General features: G+C 39.4%; 1 protein-coding gene across 2 annotated transcripts in view; it reads right to left on the bottom strand.

The window, feature by feature from the left end:
- Window positions 1–24,663, bottom strand: part of sh3pxd2b (SH3 and PX domains 2B) — a 148,199-nt gene that overhangs the window by 112,772 nt on the left and 10,764 nt on the right. For both annotated transcript variants that reach the window (XM_039776147.1, XM_039776149.1), the window contains exon 2: window positions 15,837–15,917. In XM_039776147.1, the coding sequence (XP_039632081.1) occupies window positions 15,837–15,917 (81 nt within the window). The remainder of the gene's footprint in view (window positions 1–15,836; window positions 15,918–24,663) is intronic.

The following is a 24,663-nucleotide window of genomic DNA, read 5'->3' as shown; positions in this document are numbered from 1 at the left end:
AAGAAATTCCTAACCATAACTAGAAGATCTGTTCTCTAAGTAAAAATAAAGATAATGCTTATTTTTTGTTAATCCAAAATCTTAGACATCATGTAATGTAAGACGTCAATTTTACTAGCTTTTGACCAATTAAGTCACATATACCAAAGGCGACAAGTCATTTGTTTATAAACTTATATAGCAACAGCAAACAAACATAGCCACAGCCATGACAAAACTAAGAAAAGATGGCAGTGATCACACAAAGAACAAACAAAATGGAGCCATCATGATAGCATTATTATATTGGTAAATATTAACAAGGGAAAAACATAATGATAACATAATAAATAGGTTACATTTAATAAATAAGCTCCCAAAGATATGTTCATGACACCATTAATATTCATCAAGGAGTCCACCTACTGTATTGTGTAATTCACTTTTTGAATCAATCAATCCCTGCCCTACTTTGACTAGCTGGACGTACTTGTTTGGCACGTCTTACTTTTGTCAAGTTGTTTTTTAGTTTTCACTCTACTGACTAAGACTGTGTTACTTTGCTAAATCCAGGTCTAGACGAGGCTTAGAGCAAAAAGCCATGGAGGATTCAAACTAAGGATCCAATTTACTGGAATACCCTCAAACAGATTGCCAAGGCTTTAACAATGAAACACCACAGAGCATCTCTTACTTTGCCCATATCGATCACATTTAACCCTTGACACTTCCATAAAGAAAGCTTTTGAGGCGATTTATGCAATTTGAGTGATGTTCAGATACAGCTGAATATAAAAAGATCAATGAAGTGATGCTAGTCCAACTGGCACAGACTGCTTTGCCTCCTGATGATGACTACACTAGAGACACCCCAGAATGCATACATTCTTTGTTGACCCAAACTTTATAACGGCTCCTTAGTGTCTGGACATGTGATAACTTTTTTTTTTTTTACACAATTGTTTTTCTATCCTTTTTAAGGAAAAATGGATAATTGCCCTTTTGGAAAAGAAGAGGTATCATTTCAACCCAGGAGTCATCTCTCTGGAATTTACAACCATATCATTACCATTGTAGTACAATTGGATGCCTTAAAGTTAAGCCACTAAAACCCTGCTAAAGTCTCCAAGATAATAGGATGCCAGTCCAGCAAGCTTCTTTACTAACAGGAATCAGAGAAGAGTGTGAGAGAAAGACAGACACCTTAAAAAGGTCTGAAACACTAGTCAGAAAAATTAGGAAACACAGGACTGAATGGATGGTTATCTTTAATTTTAAAGAAGTACACCCAAAGGAGCTGGTTTCAGGTTGGTATGAAAGTAAGATCTCTTCAGTACTCGAGCCACTGTGGAAAAAACCAAAGGTAAAAACAGAGAAAGGATGAAATTCAATTCATGTGTGAATATGCAGGCTGCTCTATGACAATATGAGGGACACAGTCATGGGATACAATAAAATGTTCAGATGTGCCATGCTACATTATTCCCATGACATACACATACACATGACAACACATGGGAATGATTTACTCTGAAGACAAAGACATGCCTGGCCTCCTGGAGGCTGTCCTTAAGTCATTCACCCATAAACAGTTGAGATGTGTTGGCAGAGTACTCTGAGAAATATGAAAACTGAAGAAGGCTAATGTCTTGATTTGGATCATTTATAATTTTTCTAAACAGTTACTATGGCTCTAAAAATAATATATACAGTGGTGTGAAAAATTATTTGCCCTCTTCCTGATTTCTTTTTCTTTTGCATGTTTGTCACACAAAATGTTTCTGATCATCAAACACATTTAACCATTAGTCAAATATAACACAAGTAAACACAAAATGCAGTTTTTAAATGATGGTTTTATTATTTAGGAGGAAAAAAATCCAAACCTACAGGGCCCTGTGTGAAAAAATAATTGCCCCCTGAACCTAAAAACAGGTTGGGCCAGACTTAACAGCAATAACTACAATCAAGCGTTTGCGATAACTTGCAATGAGTCTTTTACAGCGCTCTGGAGGAATTTTGGCCCACTCATCTTTGCAGAATTGTTGTAATTCAGCTTTATTTGAGGGTTTTCTAGCATGAACCGCCTTTTTAAGGTCATGCCATAGCATCTCAATTGGATTCAGGTCAGGACTTTGACTAGGCCACTCCAAAGTCTTCATTTTGTTTTTCTTCAGCCATTCAGAGGTGGATTTGCTGGTGTGTTTTGGGTCATTGTCCTGTTGCAGCACCCAAGATCGCTTCAGCTTGAGTTGACGAACAGATGGCGGACATTCTCCTTCAGGATTTTTTGGTAGACAGTAGAATTCATGGTTCCATCTATCACAGCAAGCCTTCCAGGTTCTGAAGCAGCAAAACAACCCCAGACCATCACACTACCACCACCATATTTTACTGTTGGTATGATTTTCTTTTTCTGAACTGCTGTGTTCCTTTTACGCCAGATGTAACGGGACATTTGCCTTCCAAAAAGTTCAACTTTTGTCTCATCAGTCCCCAAGATATTTTCCCAAAAGTCTTGGCAATAATTGAGATGTTTCTTGGCAAAATTGAGACGAGCCCTAATGTTCTTTTTGCTTAACAGTGGTTTGCGTCTTGGAAATCTGCCATGCAGGCCGTTTTTGCCCAGTCTCTTTCTTATGGTGGAGTCGTGAACACTGACCTTAATTGAGGCAAGTGAGGCCTGCAGTTCTTTAGACATTGTCCTGGGGTCTTTTGTGACCTCTCGGATGAGTCGTCTCTGCTCTCTTGGGGTAATTTTGGTCGGCCGCCACTCCTGGGAAGGTTCAGCACTGTTCCATGTTTTTGCCATTTGTGGATAATGGCTCTCACTGTGGTTCTCTGGAGTCCCAAAGCTTTAGAAATGGCTTTATAACCTTTACCAGGCTGATAGATCTCAATTACTTCTGTTCTCATTTGTTCCTGAATTTCTTTGGATCTTGGCATGATGTCTAGCTTTTGAGGTGCTTTTGGTCTACGTCTCTGTGTCAGGCAGCTCCTATTTAAGTGATTTCTTGATTGAAACAGGTGTGGCAGTAATCAGGCCTGGGGGTGGCTACGAAATTGAACTCAGGTGTGATACACCACAGTTAGGTGATTTTTAACAAGGGGCAATTACTTTTTCACACAGGGCCATGTAGGTTTGGATTTTTTCTCCCTAAATAATAAAAACCATCATTTAAAAACTGCATTTTGTGTTTACTTGTGTTATATTTGACTAATGGTTAAATGTGATGATGATCAGAAACATTTTGTGTGACAAACATGCAAAAGAATAAGAAATCAGGAAGGGGGCAAATAGTTTTTCACACCACTGTATTGCTTTGTTTTTTAAGACTCAACAATCCAATAGATGCATTTGTTTTTGGTTTTTATTGTATTTTTACCTATGGTAGTAATTTGTATGGCACTATAAAAGGAAGATTGAGGAACACCTGGATAGCAACAACGGCAGGAAAGTGTGGATGAGTTTCCAGCATATGACCAACTACAGGACCAGTCTTGGAGCTGTGGGAGGTGATTCATCACTGGCTGAGGAACTGAACCACTACTTTGCCCGGTTTGAAGTAGATCCACCAGAGACCGCCAGACCCCATCCAGATACCAGCAACAGCACCATCCTCACAGTGGGGGAGCACGAGGTGAGACGCATGCTGCGGGCTGTCAACCTACAGAAGGCAGCTGGACCTGACAGCATCTCACGATGCGTGCCGGCAGACTGTGCAGACCAACTGGCTGGGGTCTTCACCAGGATATTCAACCAGTCTCTGTCTCAGTCCACTTTGCCATCCTGCCTGAAATCCTCTGTCATAGTGCTTGTGGCCAAGAAACAGACCATCACCAGTCTTAATGACTACAGGCCAGTTACACTGACCTCTGTGGTTATGAAGTGCTTCGAGAAGCTAATCAGGAACCACATCATGTCATTCATTCCTCCCATGCTTGATCCACTCCAGTTTGCCTACAGAGCAAACAGGTCTACAGAGGACACTGTGGCCACTGTTCTCCGTGCTGTTCTGTCTCATCTGGAGCAGCAGGGGAGCTGCTACACACGGCTGCTCTTCATAGACTTCAGCTCTGCCTTTAATACCATCTTACCCCAGAGACCGGTGACCAAACTGTCAGACATAGGACTTCCACACTCCACCTGCCTTTGGATCAAGGACTTCCTGAGTGATCGCACTCAAGAGGGTTAGAGTGAGCCCCTACTTCTCCATACCCATCAGCCTCAGCACTGGCTCCCCACAGGGTTGTGTGCTGAGCCCCATGCTCTATACCCTCTATACCCTTGACTGCATTCCTGCCCACCACAGTAACACCATTGTTAAGTTCTCTGACAATACCACGGTAGTAGGGCTCATCTCTGGGGGAGATGAGTCCGCCTACAGGTATGAAGTGGAGCAGCTGACAACGTGGTGTAGGAATAACAACTTGCTCCTAAACATAGCCAAGACCAAGGAGCTGATCGTGGACGTCGGGAAGAAGTCAGACAACATCCAGCCACTCATCAACGGGGACTGTGTGGAGAGGGTCTCAGACTTTCGTTTCTTGGGAGTCACCATTAGGAAGGACTTAACCTGGGGAACACACACTGCTGAGGTAGTGAAGAAGGCCAAAAAGAGACTCCACTATCTGAGGGTGCATACGAAGAACAACATCCCTGAGAAACTGCTGGTGTCCTTTTACCGCTGCACAGTAGAGAGCATCCTGGCCTACTGTCTCTGTGTGTGGTTCTCCAGCTGCACAGTAGCACAGAGGAAAGAGCTTCATAGGGTCATTAAGGTCACGCAGTGGATAGTTGGCTGTCCTCTCCCCTCACTAGAAGAACTACATAGATCCTGTTGTCTCAGGAACGTCAACAAAATTCTTCAGGACCCATCACACCCAGGACATGCATTGTTTGAACACCTGCCTTCAGGCAGACATTTCAGATCCATAAAGACTAAGACAAATAGACTGAGAAACAGTTTCTGTCCTTCAGCCATCACCATGCTGAATGCTGCTAAGTGGTCAATCTGACCTAGTGCACCTTCATGTTTACAATACAATACATTCTCTTGTGTACAATACAGCTCTAAGTTAACATCGGATAAGGGGCAAGTACAATATGACGTATGTATGAGTGGAAAACATTGTTCTGCTGTTATGGACCATTTTTGGTAATTATTCCCTTTTTATTTTAGTTTTAACTTGAGTAATTGTGTTTTGTTTTTATTTTATTTTTTGCACTGGATAATTGCACCTAAAAATTTTGTTGTACAATGTCTCATTGCTACAATGACAATAAAGATTTTGATTTTTGAATTTGAAGATACTTTCACGTCCCGCAAGACAAGACTTTGTGCCAAGAGATTTAACCACGCCCGGGGCCGTGATGAAGAGTAGAAGACAAAGTAGAATGTTGTAAAGAATTCAAAAATGTTGGCGCAATACACATGCTGGGCAGGTTAGAGATAATGAAAGTACTAAAATTTGAAAGTCTCAAAAAAAATGCTAGTAAAGATCGCATTAGCGCAAACGGAAATTATTACTCTTTGGAATAACGGAACGGCGAAAAGAGATCGAATATATTGTTCAGATTTAAAGTTTAAGTCCGATACTTGTAGATCATCTAATTCATGTTGCCATCAGGGAAAAGTAGTGCTTCTTCCCAATGAAGAGGCGTATCCACCGTGAAAGTGAAATCCACATACGTGAGTGGCAGAGACGCGAAGTGGCTGGCCTGTAGCGCAAACCGGTGGGTTTGGGGGGGATCTGGGGGTTTGTGAGCAGGGGGTAAAGCCTCCTAGTCTCTTATATATCAAGTGAAATAAATGATGTGGGGCGGCACAGTGGCGCAGTGGGTAGCACTGCTTCCTTGCAGTTAGAAGACCCGGGTTTGCTTCCCAGATCCTCCCTGCGTGGGAGTTTGCATGTTTTCCCCGTGTCTGCGTGGATTTCCTCCAGGTGCTCCGGTTTCCTCCCACAGTCCAAAGACATGCAGGTTAGGTGCATTGGCGATTCTAAATTGCCCCTAGTGTGTGTGTGCCCGGGGTTTGTTTCCTGCCTTGCGCCCTGTGTTGGCTGGGATTGGCTCCAGCAGACCCCCATGACCCTGTAGTTAGGATATAGCAGGATGGATAATAGCAGTGATGTGATAGCCAATGAATGAACTATTACTGGGGAGCACTCCTGGCTAATAAACAAAAGGAAGGCAGATCTTGAATTCAAAAGCTCAATTCCAGTGCTTCACTGTCATGCACTGAGGATATTCTGGAAAGGGTTTATTTTAGAAAAAAAATACATGTTTAAGATGTTGTGAGAAAATAACTAAACATCTTAACATTTGGAGTATGTGACAGGAGTATTTTGAGATTTTTTGACAGATGGTTTGATATAGTTTGTTGTTAAAGTTAGGTCTCCATTCAGTTCCACTGTATCAGGAATTTTGCTCTGTTCATTCTTTGTGAATTTTTTTTTTCCCCCGTCTGTTACTGAAAACACAGGTTGAATAACAGATACAACAATTTTAATTTTTGGGTGGAGTTTCTTTAAAGAAATCTTTCCTGACACATGTGATTCGTCACATATAAGCTGCTCCTCATCATTACAAAACATAAACATCTCCAAAGTATTGGGTCTCAGTTCTATGGCCATTGAGTTGGGACAAGGAGCGGAGAAGCTATCATACTCTTTTCATGCTTCTGATTTAGTGGACAGGCCTCTGCCACATACATTCCTATTTTCAAAAAAAAAAAACCTCTTGCTTGTATTCTTGAATATAGTTTTTGGAGAATAAGGTTTTCTATTTACTGTACTGAATATCTGTTTAAAACGCTACAATTGTGTTTAGTTGCAAGTCTAAAAAATCTAAAACATTAAATATACTGCTGAAAATCCCTGCAATCTAACACTGCATTAATTAAACCAAGGGGATAACCTGCAACCCTGAAAGCACAACTAAAACAATGGACTGCTTCTGTCAGGGAAAAGATCCACATGGTAAGAGTTTGATGTGCAAGCTACTCATGTAACACAGCCATCATTGAGAGAAACAAAAAGGAAAGAGGGAGAAAAAGAGTAAAGATGCCAACTTTTCATCTAATCCAATGTAAACATGAAGTGCAGTTTGGCCAGAGGGAAAGCATTGCAAGGCCAAAGAATTCAGCAAATAAACACTACTATGATCTCTTCTACACTCAGTAGTCACTTTATTAGTTATGCCATTTTATTAACTATTTTGTTTGATCTTCCAAGCAGCCAACCATGTGGCTGTAGCTCAATATATATGTGTCATACGAACATAGTCAAGACATTTATTCATTGTTCAAGCATACATTAAAAAGGGAAAGCATGTGACATAAGCAGGTTTGACTGTGGCATGATCGTTAATCATAGGGTTGAAGGTTCTAGGATCTCAGAAACACCTGCCCTCTTTGGATTTTCACACAATATAGGTCTTATAGAGTAAACAAAAAATATACAGTAAGTGGAAACTATGAGACTGGAGAAAACAGCTTGAAAATGTCTGGAGACATAAAAGAATGGCCCAACTTATGTAAGCTAGCAGAAAGAGCACACATACTGCAGTAATAGCTCCTTACAATCATTTAACATAATACTGCAGACCATAATGGAAGTAAGCTATAGCAGCAGACAACCACAATGGGTTCTACACCTTTCAACTAAGAACAGGAGGATAAAGCAACAATGGTCATGTGATCACTTACACTGGATCCCTATAGACTGACGAAATGTCATCTACTCAAAGAGATCTTGACTTGTGCTGTGATACATTGTGAATCAGAATTTGGTGTTAACAGCATGCATCTAGAGTTTTGTCCTACTTTGCCTAAGTGGTATGGCGTGGTGGTAGTAGTAGAAATAAAAAGGTGTGGGAGATGTTTTCTTATATGCCTTAATATCAGTAGAGTATCATTCAAATGCCCCAGCAAACCTTACCATTCTTGCTGGCCATGTGCAACCCTTTTTCAAAGCCAAATTGAGGTAAAATGTGCTCTAACATGGTGACATTGGTTTACTGCAGTGGTCTCCACAGTTGTTAATTCTCAAACTAATCGAGCACATTTGGGATGACGTACAACGAGAGGTTCACATTATGAATGTACAGGGTGGTCCAGATCGTCTGGATGACTTTGACTTATGCGGGGATGATTTCAGTTCGGTGCGAAGACGATTCTTCATGTTGTCAGTTCGCACACTGCTCAATGGTCCGGGATTTTTCGGGTGATTATCTATGTAATAAACTTAATAAGTTATAGCGTAATGAAAATTGCACAATTAGATCTGGACCACCCTATACAATCAAAATAATTTGCAGAATCAGTGTAATGCGGTTGAGTTGGCATGGACCAAAATCCCTATAGAATGTTTCAAGCAATATGCCTTGAATCTATGCCTTCAAGAAGTTAGGCTTTTCTGGAGGCCACAGAGGGACCTACAGGATACTAGACAGCTCTAATAAAGTGGTCATTCAGTTTATGTTTAAAACAACACTAAAGAATGTTGTGCAGTAATAGTCAATGGCTGTCGACTATAATATTTTGAACTTACCCATATACCCATCTGATATCAGATACAGTATTTCTCTAATGCATCTCTATATCTATATAGTTCAATAGATTAGTAGTGAGATAGTGTAGTCTATATATAATGTAAATTTGACTCATTCATCAACAAAAACTCTATTTCCTGTTTAGTTAAAAAGCTGAAATTGGTAAGATGGTACATCTATGCCAGTAGATGTTCCTGCTAAGGAATGACAGTTTGATATACCTGTATCAATATTAATGGGTAACCCCCTGTGACAGTGCGGGACAGCCCCATGCTACCAGGTCTTTCATGGGAGCTACTTGAACCCACTACAGCTGATAACGCACCCGAGAGATGAGCCAGCTAATGAGGACACAACACGCAAATGTAGCAAGGAATAGGTGCAAAAGTGCTACAGCGTGTTTATTACAAACAACCATCAAAAACAAACAGTTCAAAGTGGTGCAGTGCTCCATCAAATAATACATAAATAATCTATAAAAAGAACAGTGTCCATATAGAGGTTGAAAATGATTGAATACATATTCCTTAAATACAAGGTTAAAACACAGGCAGGAATCTATCCTTTAAATTCAAGTCCCCAATACTTCCCTTTTAAAACCGAGATCCCTCAGTCTTACCCCGATTGGGCCCTGGAGCACGGAGAGATGTCCATCCATCAGGCACAGACAACCTTTTATTCCAGCACGTGTCCCCACCACCAATCCTACAGTGTTCCACTGGGAGCTGCCAAGCCCTGCTCCGCTCACATTGCTATCCTCCCTCCATTGCCAATCGCTGGCTCTTCCTGGTGACAGCACACCCTGAGCACAATGACTGCTCCTGCTACCTGGTTGGTCAACAGGAGCGATCCTTCAGTTCCTTCTAAACGCCAGCCATGTGTTCCTTTCTGGGGCTCGCCTTCCTATCCGCCTGCTTCCTCCTGTCTTATACCAGCTCTCTCTCACTCCTGCCTGATTCTCTCCATTCCTCTACGTAACCTCTGTTCTTTTATCTTCCTTTCCAATTCTTCACTTGATTTCCCTTCTGTCGTGTACAGGCTCATTTATCCTCACTCCCTCCATGGCATCATTGAGGTGTCTGACTGAAATACCTGCCTCCGCACATGGATCCGGAAGCAGTCAGCCAATTCCCTAAATAACCACGGAGCGAAATGCACTCGTACACAGCCGCACCTGATTGGAACCTGCACATTCAAGGCATGATTGCTTAATTAAAAATTGGCTGCCCTGTCCCGAGCTGTGGACAGACTATACCAGCCCCCAAAGAAAAACTGAATAACTCAAAATCTCAAAAATGCCTTGACAGATTTTATTGAAATTCAGAGACGTTATAGAATAACGGTGTGTTTTCTGACGGAAATAATTTAAAATCAATCGAGTATTTTTCCCAGGTGTTCTTGTGGATAGGTATTAAGTTAAGTAGTCAATCATCCCTCTTGATATTCTGAAGTTGTCAAACCACCATTTTGCATCTAAACTCACTACATTTCACTCTCACCAGTTCTGGCTTCTCACTTGTGTTCGCAGGCTTCTATATATGGCTAGGGCAGTGATAATTGGATCCAAAGCAACAGCTATGATTTTTCATTTTCTATTTTTGTTCCTTAAGATCGTGAGCTGAAAAATGTACCCTGCCCTGAAAATAATTTTAAGGAGCGCAGCTTTCAGTATGCTGTTGGTGTTCACAGTGGTCTATTAGGTTGCATCTATGTAACAAATGTATTTGTATTAGAATTTACCCCGCATGAGCAAAATAAATATAAGACAGATAGCTGTACTTACTCATAATGGAGGTGGATTACTTGCAAAAAAGAAAAACTGTATAGAAACCAAAATTGGAATTAAGTCACCTTTGGCTTCAGTGTGAACATAGCCGTAGTGATAGGCGTGTTCTCAAGGTACCTTTGAACGCCAGAATGAGACATAAAAATCAATGTGATACAACAATGTAACTGATAAGGAAATAGAACACAAAAGAGTGAACACAAATAAACAAACAGAAAGCAAAGCAGTGATGTCTGTAGTGAAAATATATTAACTTCCAAAATCAGCTCACGTGACTCTACTTGTTTTCAATTATGTTTCCATTACCTGAATCCTTCTGGACAAACTATAAGAAAAACCTCCAATATTGTTATCATAGATGTTACATCTAGTATTACTACACAAGCATTAAAGCCTCATCTATCTACAAGGGAGTGCTTGTCCACTTGCTCACTCAAAGGGCTTAAAAGTTGTCACTTTTACACACTTTCCTTCCTTCTCTGTCTCTCTCTCTCTCTCTCTCTCAGCTATGTCCCCTCCCTTCCTTCTTTCAGTTGAACATCTACCTCAAGTCACTTTCTGACTTCATTCTCAAATGGCCTCAATACCTGTTAAAGGGCTGGGTCTCAAAGGCACCTCTCTTAAAATGACTGCGTACTAGTAATCATTGGATGTTGCCATGTTTGTTATTTCCTTCCTGGCATCACTCATTTACTAGTGTCCTGGGGGAGTCCTGCGTACATTCACCTAGGACAGTGATGGCGAGCCTTTTAGAGACTGAGTGCCCAAACTGAAACCCAAAACCCACTTATTTATCGCAAAGTGCCAACACGGCAATTTAACCTGAATACTGAGGTTTTAGTTTAGAAAAAAACAACTCATTTTTTTTAACATCTTTTGTCTTAAAAGAAAAACACGATAACAGAGCTTTCAATGATACAAACAACTTTTTATTAAAGGTAAAAGTTTGCATTTGGCATGCTTTTGAACAATTAATGTGATTTTTGCTATTGTATGCATGCTGATAATTTGTCTAACCTTGGCTCATACTTTGTAAGTTTGAAAGTAACGCATGCAGCACTCAGGTCATCTGTTAGTCTGTTTCTGGTGTCAGATTTGATATAATTCAAAGCTGTAAACAGCTGCTCACAAGCATAAGATGATCCAACAAAGTAAGGAACGCAATCCCAAGTGCTTTCATTGACTTAAAACTATTTGGCAGAGAATTCCACACTTTAAGGATTTCATTTTCAGAACTAACTGTGCTGTCCTTTGTCATCCCTTCTATCTTCTCAAGTGTTTCATGCAGGTCTTCCCCATTAACCTCCGTTCCCATTGTCTCTCTCGGTCCTTTTCTGCCTTGCGCTTCTATTATATATTATGGGGACATGGATCAGGTGTGGTGATTAGCAGCTTGTACAGACATGTACTTATGTGAGGACCGCCCGCATCACGAACCTCCCGGGAACCTCTCCGGCCATACTACTATGCCCTACTATTAACACAATTACCTTTATAAGGTTTCTTTCTTATTCACTATGTGTTACAATAAACTTTTTGCTTAAACTTTTCTCCTCCACTCCTGCTGGCAAACCTTGTCTTTACTTTGCACCGGACACAAGCTCTTTCGGGTGAAGTGGAGCAGTCTGTTTTATACCGGCTGCCACCATGCTGTTTCAGCACTTCTGGCTCAGGCAGAACCATCCAAAAATGGCGAGGTCTTCTCCTGCCAGCTGCCCTAGTGGCTCCTCCTCAACTCATCAGGGCTGCCCAATGGAACTACAACTCTCATTCAGCCCTGCAGGTGTTCCCGTCGAAGACCTGTCAGAGAGTTGATGCCACGTATTGTGCTGGGGGAACACAATGGCCCCTGGAGGCAAACTCTTTCCACTCTTCCAATATCAAGGCCTCCCAGCCAGGTAAGGAATCATTCATCCTGGCCAGGATGCCTACCAACCCATTTTTTCTATGACAGTATTTTAGACATGCTTTATTGGTGCCTTTAACTCAGAAAAACCAAAACAGGGCCAGCCAATGTTCTCAGCTGTCAGATATGCCTCTGATTAAGACACACAGACATTTGACATCCATTTCACCTGGTTCATGTACTTACTACTGTAACCAAAAGTTCACAGGCACCTATGAAAAGGTAGCTTATCAGATCTAGAGCATACTCCTTTGTTAGCTGCCCCATATACTTGTAAAGAAGTCATAAACACCAAATAAAAGAGCATATACAGTATGATTGAATTAAGTTCTCACTGAGACAGCAAACAAAGTGCCCTCCAATTCCAACCTGGGCAATGTTGGATCTAAAGAGTATAAATAGACACACAATACTTTATTTTATTACTTTGTAATACAGTATAATCAGGCCACAAAAGCCATTAGTCCTATCAGTCTAGTTGCTAGAATGACTCATACTCTCGAGTCTGCAGTGTTCCTTTGAAGTACCTTTCTTTACCAAATAATGGAGACAAAACACAAGGGAAAAGAGCCATTCTGGTCCATTAAGTAGAATGCTGGGGGCCACACAACATCCTGCTGTGACAACTATTCTGCCGCACCTTGATGACAAACTGCATGGTGCTGTCCACCTACAATCCATCATGGCCACCAAGCAGAATATTTATGCTTCACTATGAAAAAAATAGTTAATATAAAGAATTTTGTGTTTTGTATTTTTCTAAATTAGAGCTCATGAAGTCTTTCTAGTAGTCTTAAACTGTCTGGGTAATAAGTTGGTGGAAGAGACCTCAAATATCTGCATTTTATAGAAGGATCTAGGCATAAGTGTTAAAAGCATGTTAATGTTTGTACTTTTGTGGTCTTGTTAGGTATACGCTTAGGCTCTGGAGATTTTCAGGTTAGGAAGACAAAAGTTCTGAGGTGTGGTAGTTATACTTGCCAATCATTGTGCTGGGCAGTGGCAACTACCACATAAAAGTAAGAATTTCACAGTACTCTGGACATGTGACAATAATGACCTTATAAACCTGTAATAAGTACAGTAGACACCGACTTTAAAATCTGGCACTATGACTATATACTTCTAAAGAAGTATCGCAGTCTCCTAAATTACATCAATCCACATTTGATAAAAAGCAACAAATTAAAAAAAAATACTAACTCCTAGTTCTACAACTGTACACTTTTTTCATTGGAGAAGTTGCTTTTCAGGCCCTGAATGCTTTCCTTTCACTAACCAACACTAAATGAATGTGTGCCCTTCAGAAGCTCCTGAAACTCGCTGGGTACTAAAGAAAATCCTGTATGAAGGAATTTTTGCTCTTAGCTTTAGTGTAAGTCTTCTTAAAGACAGAGTCAGCACTATCTTCTGAGACCACAGGAGCTAGCTGCAGCAAATCAACGTCTGAGTGGCAGATGAATCTTGGGTGGGGAAAAGCTACACAATCCCATGCTGTAGTCTGCGGAATTTCCTTTGGCTCTGAAGTAAATTCATTGTCTAAGACAGGTCATCCAGAAAAAATAGAAGTGTTCATAGAGTAAATAACTGCTCCCTCATTTCACTTGTACCTCAAGTGTGTTTCAGATTATGTTTTCCATGTTCCCCTTCTTTTCTATTTTTTACCCTTTACCTCTTTTTTCTTTGCCAATGCATGTTGATGCAGGCCTTCATCTTCACATTTATCAAATGAGGCCATAATTTATTTACTTTCAGACGGATAACTTTGTTTTCTTGGAAGCTTTTCAAAATTAATACCAATAAAATATAATTTAAAAAAGACAAGAAAATTAAGGAGGGTATGTATTTCCTGCTACAGACACCTTATGTGGAAATGCCAGTCTAATGCACCTACTTCCTAATGATTACCTGAATCATTTGTTAAATTACCTCATTCCAAGCAACCATTGGATCATGTTCTAAAAAATAAACTGTCAGAGTGTAACAACAACAGTCATCATTATAGTTTTCTGCTAAAAACATGGCTTAAAGTGCAACACATCTGATTAAAAAACACCAATCACCAAAACATTGTGAAGAATCAGGCATTAAATGACACTGAAAAGAAATGACTCCATGACTTTCACCTTCAACAAACACTGTTGTCACCATTGTCTGGACAGATCACCACTTGAAGCAATAAAACTGCAAGTTAGATAAATCTATTTTATCAGTGAACTATAAATCTACCATCCAAAACTTATCAAATACCCCAAATCAGAGAAACTCCATACATCTATCTATCTATCCATCCATTATCCAAACCCGCTATATCCTAACTACAGGTTCACAGGGGTCTGCTGGAGCCAATCCCAGCCAACACAGGGCGCAAGGCAGGAAACAAACCCCCAGGCAGGGCGCACACACTAGGGACAATTTATAATCGCCAATGCACCTAACCTGCATGTCTTTGGACTGTGAGAGGAAACCCACACAGACACGGGGAGAACATTCAAACTCCACGCAGGGAGGACCTGGGAAGCGAACCCAGGTCTCTTAACTGCGAGGCAGCAGCGCTACCCACTGCGCCACCATGCCACCCAAAAACAATAGAACTGCAATAAGCATTTGGGACCTTTATAAAACTAATTTGTTAAGCTTTAGCTAAATATTTTATCATTTATACTGTATCTATAGCTATAGTGGCTACCTCTGCCTGACAAGTCCTGGTTTTGCCAGACAAAAGTTAAAACAGTATTATCTGAGGTAGTCAATATAATTTAAATATATGTAATTTTTGGACTAGTTCACAAGCCCATGAATGAATAGTTGATGGTCTTTATCCACTGTTCTTCTCAAAATGGCTATCTGTGTTAATTACTTTTGATCCTGACTGATTAAAGTCGCTTTTCTATGATGACAAGTCTATTATTACTAAACTTTTAGTTAATGGATGCTAAAAATTGAGCACAAAAAATTTGTAAGAGAAAGTTATAGAGAGAGATGACATTCCTCCAAGGTACATGCCAGTTTTATATAGTACAGTATAAGTGTTATGCATCATGCCTGCTTCCTCCTAAGGATATTGTGGGTCAGCATTCATTAAATTAATCTTTAGATTCTTGTCAACAAGTGTACTTTGGTTTGGACCACAATTTGAATATTTGAGTATTATTATAGCTAAAAAACCTAGTTTAGCTGTGTCACTTAACCAAACTTTCACACACTGTTAACAATTCTTGAATAGAGTGTCATGTTTAATACTGGGTGTCATTCCCTTCAAACCCACCTAAGACATGGCAGTTATGTTTGCATTTAAAAGTCCTTGTTCTTCTAAGCTGTAGTAAAGTTATTCTTACCCTGGGTACTACCAGCATGCAGCTATTCATGCCTGCAGTCAGTGATCACCTGCTGCCAAGTGAACTGAAGATTTTTACTAGAGCTGCATGCATATTGAAAAAAAATACTGATGGTTTAATACATTGCTTAAAATGATGATTTAAGACAAATGAATTCTTAGAAAAGAAGAATGCACAAACAACTGTTGTTATAATAAATTGGTAAAAGTGATGATTATCAGTATACTGGATGCATTGTAGAATAAGTCAAATTTCTGAATACACATCCTTTACCTGGAGGTTAAAGAACTTGCTGTAACGTCTGTATATGACCTGGGTGGTTCCATCTGACCAAGTGACCTTAATGATGTATACCTGTGAAAAACAAGAAGACTGTTAGCCTTGCATCATAAATGAGCACATTTAACTAAAGCAGCAGCAGCACTAGCAGCAGCACGTCATTACAACTGCTGTAGTGCTCAACACGTTCATTGAAAACCAGTGAAATCTACTCTTAATCATAAAATCCGCCCAAAAATGATATTATTTGGAACTGTAATTTGTGGTGTCTAATCCAAACTATAAATAGTCTGAATTTAAATGCATTTCATGAACTTGGAAATGTTTTCTTCAAATGGGTCCAACCTACCTATTAGACTTTTTAGAGGATAAGCAGTTAAATGAGAAAATGTTATCTGGCTCATGGATATTTAATGCTCACCAGTTTTAAAAAACTTTTTTTTCTGTTAGTACTCCTCTTTATTTGTACCTAAAAAGATAACAGCAGTAGCTCAGCTAAAAAAAATCCATGCATATCTTTTAATTTCAAAAATTGATTTGTATTTAGAATTTTTATTCATATTTATCTCCTCTCTAACAAAATTCAACAATGGACTAAAAGGTTTTAGAACCTCTTTGGTATTAGACACAGGGTTTTGTTTTTTAAATAGCTTTAGTAAGCCGGTCTGTAGGAAGTCTGTCAGTTTTCCCAATGTCCAACTATATTTACTAAAAAAATGCACAAGTTATTTTTACAGATTATACTAAATCACAGAGGTAGGTGTGAGTGGTATCCCATCCAGGGCTGGTTTGTGCTTTAAAGCCAAGATACGTTTTGAGCCCCTTGTCCTTATTATTAGGCTAAACACATATGGAAAATGAATGAATAAATGGGTAATATTGCCATGATGTTAATAATTCAGTACACCATTTTAAATTCTTCAACAAAAGCAGTGTTCCCCATTTCTAGTGACTAGCATCAGAGCACAGTCATTTCTTTTTTTTTCTAGTCACTGCTTACTCAGTCTTAACAGTGCATTTGAAAGTTAAGCAATAGCACAATTCGACTAAGATCACAAACAGGTCACCAACACTGAAAAAATTTTAAATGAGACAAGCTTACACTAGAAACATTAAATGGACACATTGAAAAAGCAGCTTATATACACTCACCTTTATTGTAAATTAATTAACTTTATTTATTAGGTACACCTGTTCAACTGCTTGTTAATGCAAATATCTAATCAGCCAATCACATGGTAGCAACTCACTGCATTTAGCGATTCAGACATTGTCAAGATGACCTGCTGAAGTTTTAACCTAGCATCAGAATGGGGATGAAAGGCGATTTAAATGACTTTGAACATGGCATAGTTGTTGGTGCCAGGCAGGCAGGTCTGAGTATTTCAGACACTGCTGATCTACTGGAATTTTCACACACAACCATCTCCAGGTTTTACAGAAAATGGTCTGAAAAAGGGAAAACATCCAGTGTTGATTTGCCTTGTTGATGCCAGAGGTCAGAGGAGAATGGCCAGACTGGTTCATGCTAATAGGAAGGCAGCAGTAACTTGAATAACCACTTGTTACAACTGAGGTATGCAGAAGAACATCTCTGAACGCACAACACGTAGAACCTTAAAGCAGATGGCCTACAGCAGCAGGAGACCACATCGGGTACCATGACATGATCCATAAGAACAGGCAACCGAGGCTAAAATGTGCACGGGCTCACCAAAATTGGACAATAGAATATTGGAAAAATGTTGCCTGATCCAATGAGTCTCAAATTCTCTATTCGAATCGTAGGGTCAGAGTTTGGCATCAATAGCGTGAAACCTCTGGCTAGTGGTGGTAGTGGAGTGGTGTGCGGCATATGTTTTTGGCACACTTTGGACCTCTTAGTACCAAATGGACATCATTTAAATTCCACAGCCTGCATAAGTATTGCTGTTGGCCATGTACATCCCTTTACGACTGCAGTGTACTCAACTTCTGATGGCTACTTCCAGCAGGATAACGCTCAAACCATCTCAGACTGGTCTTTTGAACATGAAAATTAGTTCACTGTACTCAAATGGCCTCCAGAATCACCAGATCTCAATCCAATAGAGCAGCGGTTCCCAAACTGTGGTACCTTTTCAGGTGGTACGCATCACGGTCCCTGAAATTTAATTTATCTGTGCAAAACCCTTTATGACAAGTCTGTTGTGAGCAAAAACCAATGAAACTGTTTAAATACAATAATACGTGGATTCCCAAATTTAGTGTGGTGTGAAATTTCATCATCTGAATAAATAAAACCTATTATTCGAATCAGTATTTAATTCATTTAACGCTACCATAATTCCGTTTCGTGGAAGTCTAGATCTAAAGCACAAAGCCGATACCATTTTGTCTTCGGTAACTGCATCACATACAGGCCGAAGGCAGGATTTAGTTTCGGGGCGGAATTTATCAATTTATGTACATGCACAAATTTTTTTATTCATGTTATGCATAATTTCTTCCAATTCTTTAACTTTTATTCAGATTTCGGGGCGATTTAGACTTGAACCCCCTTTACAGCTCTCCCTCCCTTTCAACAAGGTGCGGGTGGTACGCAAAGCAACTCACTTAACCTCAGGTGGTACTTGACGTCCAAAAGTTTGGGAGCCCCTGCAATAGAGCACCTTTTAGGTGTGGTGGAATGGGAGATTTGCATCATGGATGTGCAGCAACTGCGTGATGCTATCATGTCAATATGGGCCAAAATCCCTGAGGAATGTTTCCAGCACCTTGTTGAATATATGCCACAAAGAATTAAAGCATTTCTGAAGGCAAAACTGGGTCCAAACCAGTACTAGCAAGGTGTACTTAATAAAGTAGAGTAAAGACATAATCAGCACTGCTCCACAGTTGGGAAACTATGCCAGAAACACAATTCACATTTCACTTTTTGTTTTGTTTTTTGCAATTCTATTTTATTTTGGTTTTTTTTTTTTTTTTAATTTATTTTATATGGATCTTGCTTCTTACATGACTTTGAACTAAATTAAGGAAAAGGAAAGGTGAATGAATAGATTGTGTTATCTTGTGTTCATCTGAAATATGTTGCATTCTTTGTAAAGGACCCAGCCAAAGTTCTGTCTATAGAACATCTGTCTATAAAAGATCCAGTCATCTATTTTGTGAACCTGTTTTTCCTCCATAGTGTTGTAAGGAGGTTGAGGCTACCCTGGTATCCTACATTAAGCAGGAGCCAGCCATGCAACAGATGCTGGATCATAACAGTTCACAATCATGTTTATCCACACTGAGCAATTTAACTTAATTTAAATTTTGGTAATCAGAGCACCTGGAGAAACCAAAGACAGATGTGAAAAGAATGTTCCAGTCCCAGGATGGGGAAGCAGTCCAGTGCTCTAGGGCTGTGAAGCAGAAGCACTAAGTCACCCTGTGTAAATAATGATATATAAATCAAAGGCTCTCTGACTGAATTAAGTGCCCACTACAGGGAGGGAACACATAACAGCAGTCTTTATATTATTTCATTAAAACTGAGAAAAAAATCCCCTCAAGTGAAAGATGTATAATCTTATAATCATATAAATATATGTCAATATAATACAGAGGATACATTTAAGAAATGCATAACAACTTGGGAGTCATCTGCTTTCCTCACATTGAGCTCATTGTGGGAATCACCTCCTCCTGTGTACATGGTGTCCGTTTTTGGTGACTTAGCAAGATCTGCCCACAGAAGTGTGAGGAAGCAGACGTTAAAAATCATAGCCCTGTGTATTGCGGGTGGGGACACAAACTGTCTGGGGTAAGGCCAAGATCTAAAATGAGATTAAGTTTTCCAAGCCTCAGATCTCCAACTAAAAATGTATTTATCAGAAAGCCATTTTCATTGGTGGTTACCCTGTTGCAGTCTTGTATTCAAATATCGGGTGTACGTGACAAAAAAGTGTTTTTTAGGTTAATTGGCATCTCTAAATTGCCCTGGCATGAATGTGGGTTTCATTCTTGTAATAGACTTTTTTGGACTGCATCAGTTTGGTAGTGGATGGATTTCATTTTCATTGGTTGCACAGGAGTTCATATTAATTTTTGCAGATTTACCACTAACAGCACAAGTATACCCATTACGTAGACAAGCATTTATTTAACTTCCTCTATATCTATTTATATAGGATAAACAGTAGATCAATGCCTTCAAGTACTTCATTTTTAATTAATGTTAACCTTTCAAATTGAAGTGGTGAAAATGTGCTTTAATCTTTCAATGATTTAAACATACCAGGAAAAGAAGTGAAGGAAGCATTACCTCACTTCTTAGAACTTACAAATAATAAAAACCACGGAGAGCTCAAATTGGGCCATTCAGAATGCTTTCTTGCCAGCTTATACGTCATGCATTTGCTGACTGATGCGGATGTGGTCAAGTAGGCCGAGGCAGATATAGTCAAGGAGTAAATCCATTAGAAGTCCCCCAGCTGACTTTGTGACTGCACACACTTTTTTATTTATACAATATATAATCATCAAAAAAATGACACAGCAGGAATGGACCTTCAATTAGGTGAATAATAGATTTCTTAAGAAATAAGGGAGTGGAACTGTATTTTCTGTTATTGTCCTTCATAAAGACAGCATTGTACAAATTAAAAATTAGCCAAGGTGAGCATGGAAACTCCAGGTTTGAATCCTTGTCCTCATTACTGTTGGCACAGAGTTTGCACACACCAGTGTTTGTTTGGTGCTATAGCTTTACTATGATGCCTGAAAGATATGCAGGTTAAGTTTACTGGCATGACTGAAATTGACCAGCATTCATGACTATGCATGCCCTGCAATGGACTGGCACCCTCTTAAGGGCTTATTCCTATCTAGTGCTCGGGACTACAAACCTTGATCTCAAATAAGCAAGATCAGAAAATAGGTGGACATATGAACGAACAAGTATAGAAGAAATTCAGAATATAGTAAAGATGTGAGCAGGCCCGAATTTTATTTTATTTATTTATTTTTTAAATCCCATGCCAACTGGCTTCCATAGATATTTCAGATAGGACCTGTCTATTCCTGACCATTCCATTTAAATATTTGCCATACTGGTCACAGCTAAGATAATTTAGCGTCTTGTCATTTGACTTTAAAATTAGTAAAAACTTAGTCCAAACGTCCAGCTCCTTGCCTTTTTGGCTTTGCTGTCCAGTTTTGATTGCCCTTTTGCGTATCTGCTGGCTCTATTTTCTCAAAATGCTTTTAGTATCCTATGCTTGGAAATGACACCATAAAAATAACTGCATTACGATTGGCTTTTATATTGTCATGGTTTTTATTTGTATTGAACGTAACAAGATATTTGACTGCAGTTTTATTTGCCCTGTGATCTCAGTTCTGAATGGCCATTCTTTTTTACATGTAACTGAAAAGGTTTTTGTCGTGTTCCACCAGGTCTCAGTCCTGATATGTAGCACAACACTTGATTCTTTTTCCAAGTATAATACTGGAAAGACATGTTATATACAAAAAAGCTTAAATAGACTAGCTTCTTAGTGACATAATTTAGGGATGCTGCAGCACAGATTGTATTTACTGCTGAACATTTCAGTTTCTTCAGGAGGACTTCCAGAGTGTTTGGGACTTCAGCAATACTTCATCTGCAGAGTCTCTCCAAACTTGTAACAGAAAAAAAATAAAAATTGTAACTTCAGGGACTTAAACACTAACAATATAATATTTCTCTTCTTGTTATTGTGCATTTAGACATCTTCTTGGCTCCCATTAAAATGTTATTTATGGGTGACATGATCCTAACATTTTGCAAGAAAGCATGTGACAATGTGTTTATTTTCATTCAAATTTTCTGTTTGATTACAGGACAAAAAAGGTTTTGACTTCTCCAAGAAATTCACTGAGATGGTACAGCCGATACCTTGGTTCAAAGCAAAGAACATGTCTGAATGAGAGTGGTGTTCAAATGCTGTGCTAAGGGTACCCCATCACCATGAGCTTCCATTAGGGGAAATTTTCATTTATGTTTTACCATGCATCAAATGAGGGGTTCAGTTATTCTCAATATTAATACAGTTTAAATATATTATTTTTCATTTCTGAATTTAATGACTGTTTAACAACTAAAGGCACTATGGTGTCTCTTAAAAATCAGAATAAAGCAAAGGGGAGTTGGGATTTATCAGAAACAGTGTATGTAGTAAATGCCACAAACCATCAATGGATCATTACAGAAGAAAAAGTAAACTTAGAAAGGATTGTTGACAAAGTGCAGGGATCTACCTTCACAGATGTTGATTCCAGACTGCCCAGCATGGTGGCACCCTTTTTTCCCCACAATTCAAAAAAGTACCAAGCGCTCTGCCTCCTCTGCTCCAATTTCTCTCTATATATCTCTCCAAATCTTGACTTCTTGTCATACTGACAGTGAGCCTTCATCCAAGCCACCTCAATTTTAATGCCACCTATAGTTCACATCCAAACCCATCCCTAAGATTACTTTAATGGTCATTGGCTCCCTACACAACTCAGAGGTGCTACCTAACACAGCAATGCTAAACACACTTGCCAGGATAATCAGCCCTCTGCTGGGCCAGACTGAATCCCTCCCACAACTACAGAAGGTGTCTTAATTTTAGGTAGCTCTTAAAACAACCATCCTTCCAGGTTATCCATTAATGTGAGGTACTAGAAGTACTGATTAATCTTAACCTTCCAAATTTACTTATAACGTTAGCATATTAGACATATTTAATATGTGCAACACCAAGTTAGGGTTTTGTTTTATAATCAGCACTGGAAAAGTAACAGAAATCCAAAATTTTAAAATAGTATAGTACCAGCATTTCAGAATTTGATACCAGATGTAAACATCAGTTTTCCTCTCAATCCCTTGCCCCAACCTTCCATTGACAATTGCTGCTGCAGTTGTGCAAAAACATCTGATTTGTAGACTTCATGAAATTAAAGTTCACACTTCAATGTGATCAGAACATTACAGTGGACCCTCCTCCCTTGCTTTAAAGTGATCAGGACTTCAAGACCACCCCCTAAAACTTATTGCTATGACACAATTGAGAGTTCTCGGATGATACAACCCTTTCCTCAAAGCAACGATGCATTCAGGTCTTCACGGCTTCAAGAAGGTAGCAGTGGTGAGATGGTGCGGTGCATCACGGAGGTTGGAGTATGACAAAGGGTTTTGGAGTTACCCATTATTGGCTTCAGAACCATTTTGATACCAGTACTGAGGTCCAAAAGTTGGTATCGATACCAAGGTCAAAATTTTTGTACCGGTCCAACACTACTCCAAATCCCATAGCATGGGTGATACAGATATGCAATACATCATGATGTCATGTGTGAAAGACCAATAGTCAATGAAAGATGAACGGAAGAACTTAAACACGGTGCTGAAGATGGGTGGCTTTTTCTTCCAAACAAAATAGACTTTTTTCCTTTCAATTTTTTTCCTGCAAAATAAATTATTGTGGCAAGTTGAGCTAGACTGTCATCCTCCAAGTTTGTTTTGAAATCGCAGTCTTATTTTGCAAAGTTCAGATCTTGATATATGGACCTTATCTTCTAGTGCCTCTGCTCAAAATAAATGAAATCAGACCAGAGGACAAAAATGTGGGTTCTTATATTTTCACCATTAGTACGATTTTAAAAGTCTTCATGTCTGTGACATGCATTACCTAATAGCTTCTGGAAGAGCCACACTCCAGATTCTTCTTCTTTCAAGCACAGATCACCATCCAAAGTTTTATTTTTCCAGGTCATATATCTACCCGGTAGTTTCTCTGTGCCTGGAAGTGCATGTATGACACCCAGTGTGGGGGTTTTCACATGCTCTCTCTCTTGGAGATGCTTTTTAAAACTGTCTTCTGCCCTGTGTCATCTCATTGGCACATTGGCCCCGACTATCCCTTAGCAGCCAATAACTTATTACATTACATTGGCAAAACTGCTTACTCCAATTTAGGAAGTTGGGAGTGGTGGTGGGAGATTTGATTGGGGCCAATATCAGCAGCACTGTGCAAAATTATTAAAAAGAGTATTTTGGCCCTGTTTTGATGTTACTATATACAGTATATATTAATCATATAGTTTTTACTTTGAACACAGAAAAAAGCAGACCATCAGCCTTTAGCCATCACAACGGAGCGGAACAATCTCAGCAAAGTTTGTGTAAGCACACTTGTCTCTTTCAAGATACTGAGTGCTGCTTTGGATGCTCACATTTTATGACAATTTTTTTTGACATATAAGCATATCTGATGGTCAGTAAAATAACACAGGGTAACCTGAAAAGTTACATGACTTACAAGGGAGGCTGGAAAAGAAACATCTTGATGCCACTACACAAACAGAGTAAAAAGAACCAGGAGGATCAGCACGAGTACAAGAATGCTGTGTTAATCGGACTAAATCAAGACTGGGCTCGGAAAAAGATATGCTGAAATGGAGCACTTGTATTGCATCATATTTTTCCACATGCATTATTTATAATAGCTACCATTCCATTCATTTCCAAACCCACTTCTGCCTTATTTGGGATATGACACGTGTCTGCAAAGCACTTTGCCTGAATAACTTTATCTCTCATCAGTCTGTTTTATGGTGTATTTCAGTGTTTCTGGTTCATGAATTTGAAAGTTCCATCTAAATTGAGTGGTGGCTCTGAGGCTAAGGATCTGCGCTGGTATCCCGAAGGTTTGCCGGTTCGAATCCTTGTCACTGCCAAAAGAGATCCTACTCTGATGGGCCCTTGAGCAAGGCCCTTAACCTTCAATTGGCGAAATAAAGAAAAAAATAAAAAATTTGCCACAGCATC

This window comes from Polypterus senegalus, chromosome 13 (genome assembly GCF_016835505.1).
Source record: "Polypterus senegalus isolate Bchr_013 chromosome 13, ASM1683550v1, whole genome shotgun sequence".
NCBI classification, from domain to species: domain Eukaryota; kingdom Metazoa; phylum Chordata; class Cladistia; order Polypteriformes; family Polypteridae; genus Polypterus; species Polypterus senegalus.
Note: the sequence above shows the minus strand (reverse complement) of the source record. Positions and strands in the feature narration are given on the sequence as shown.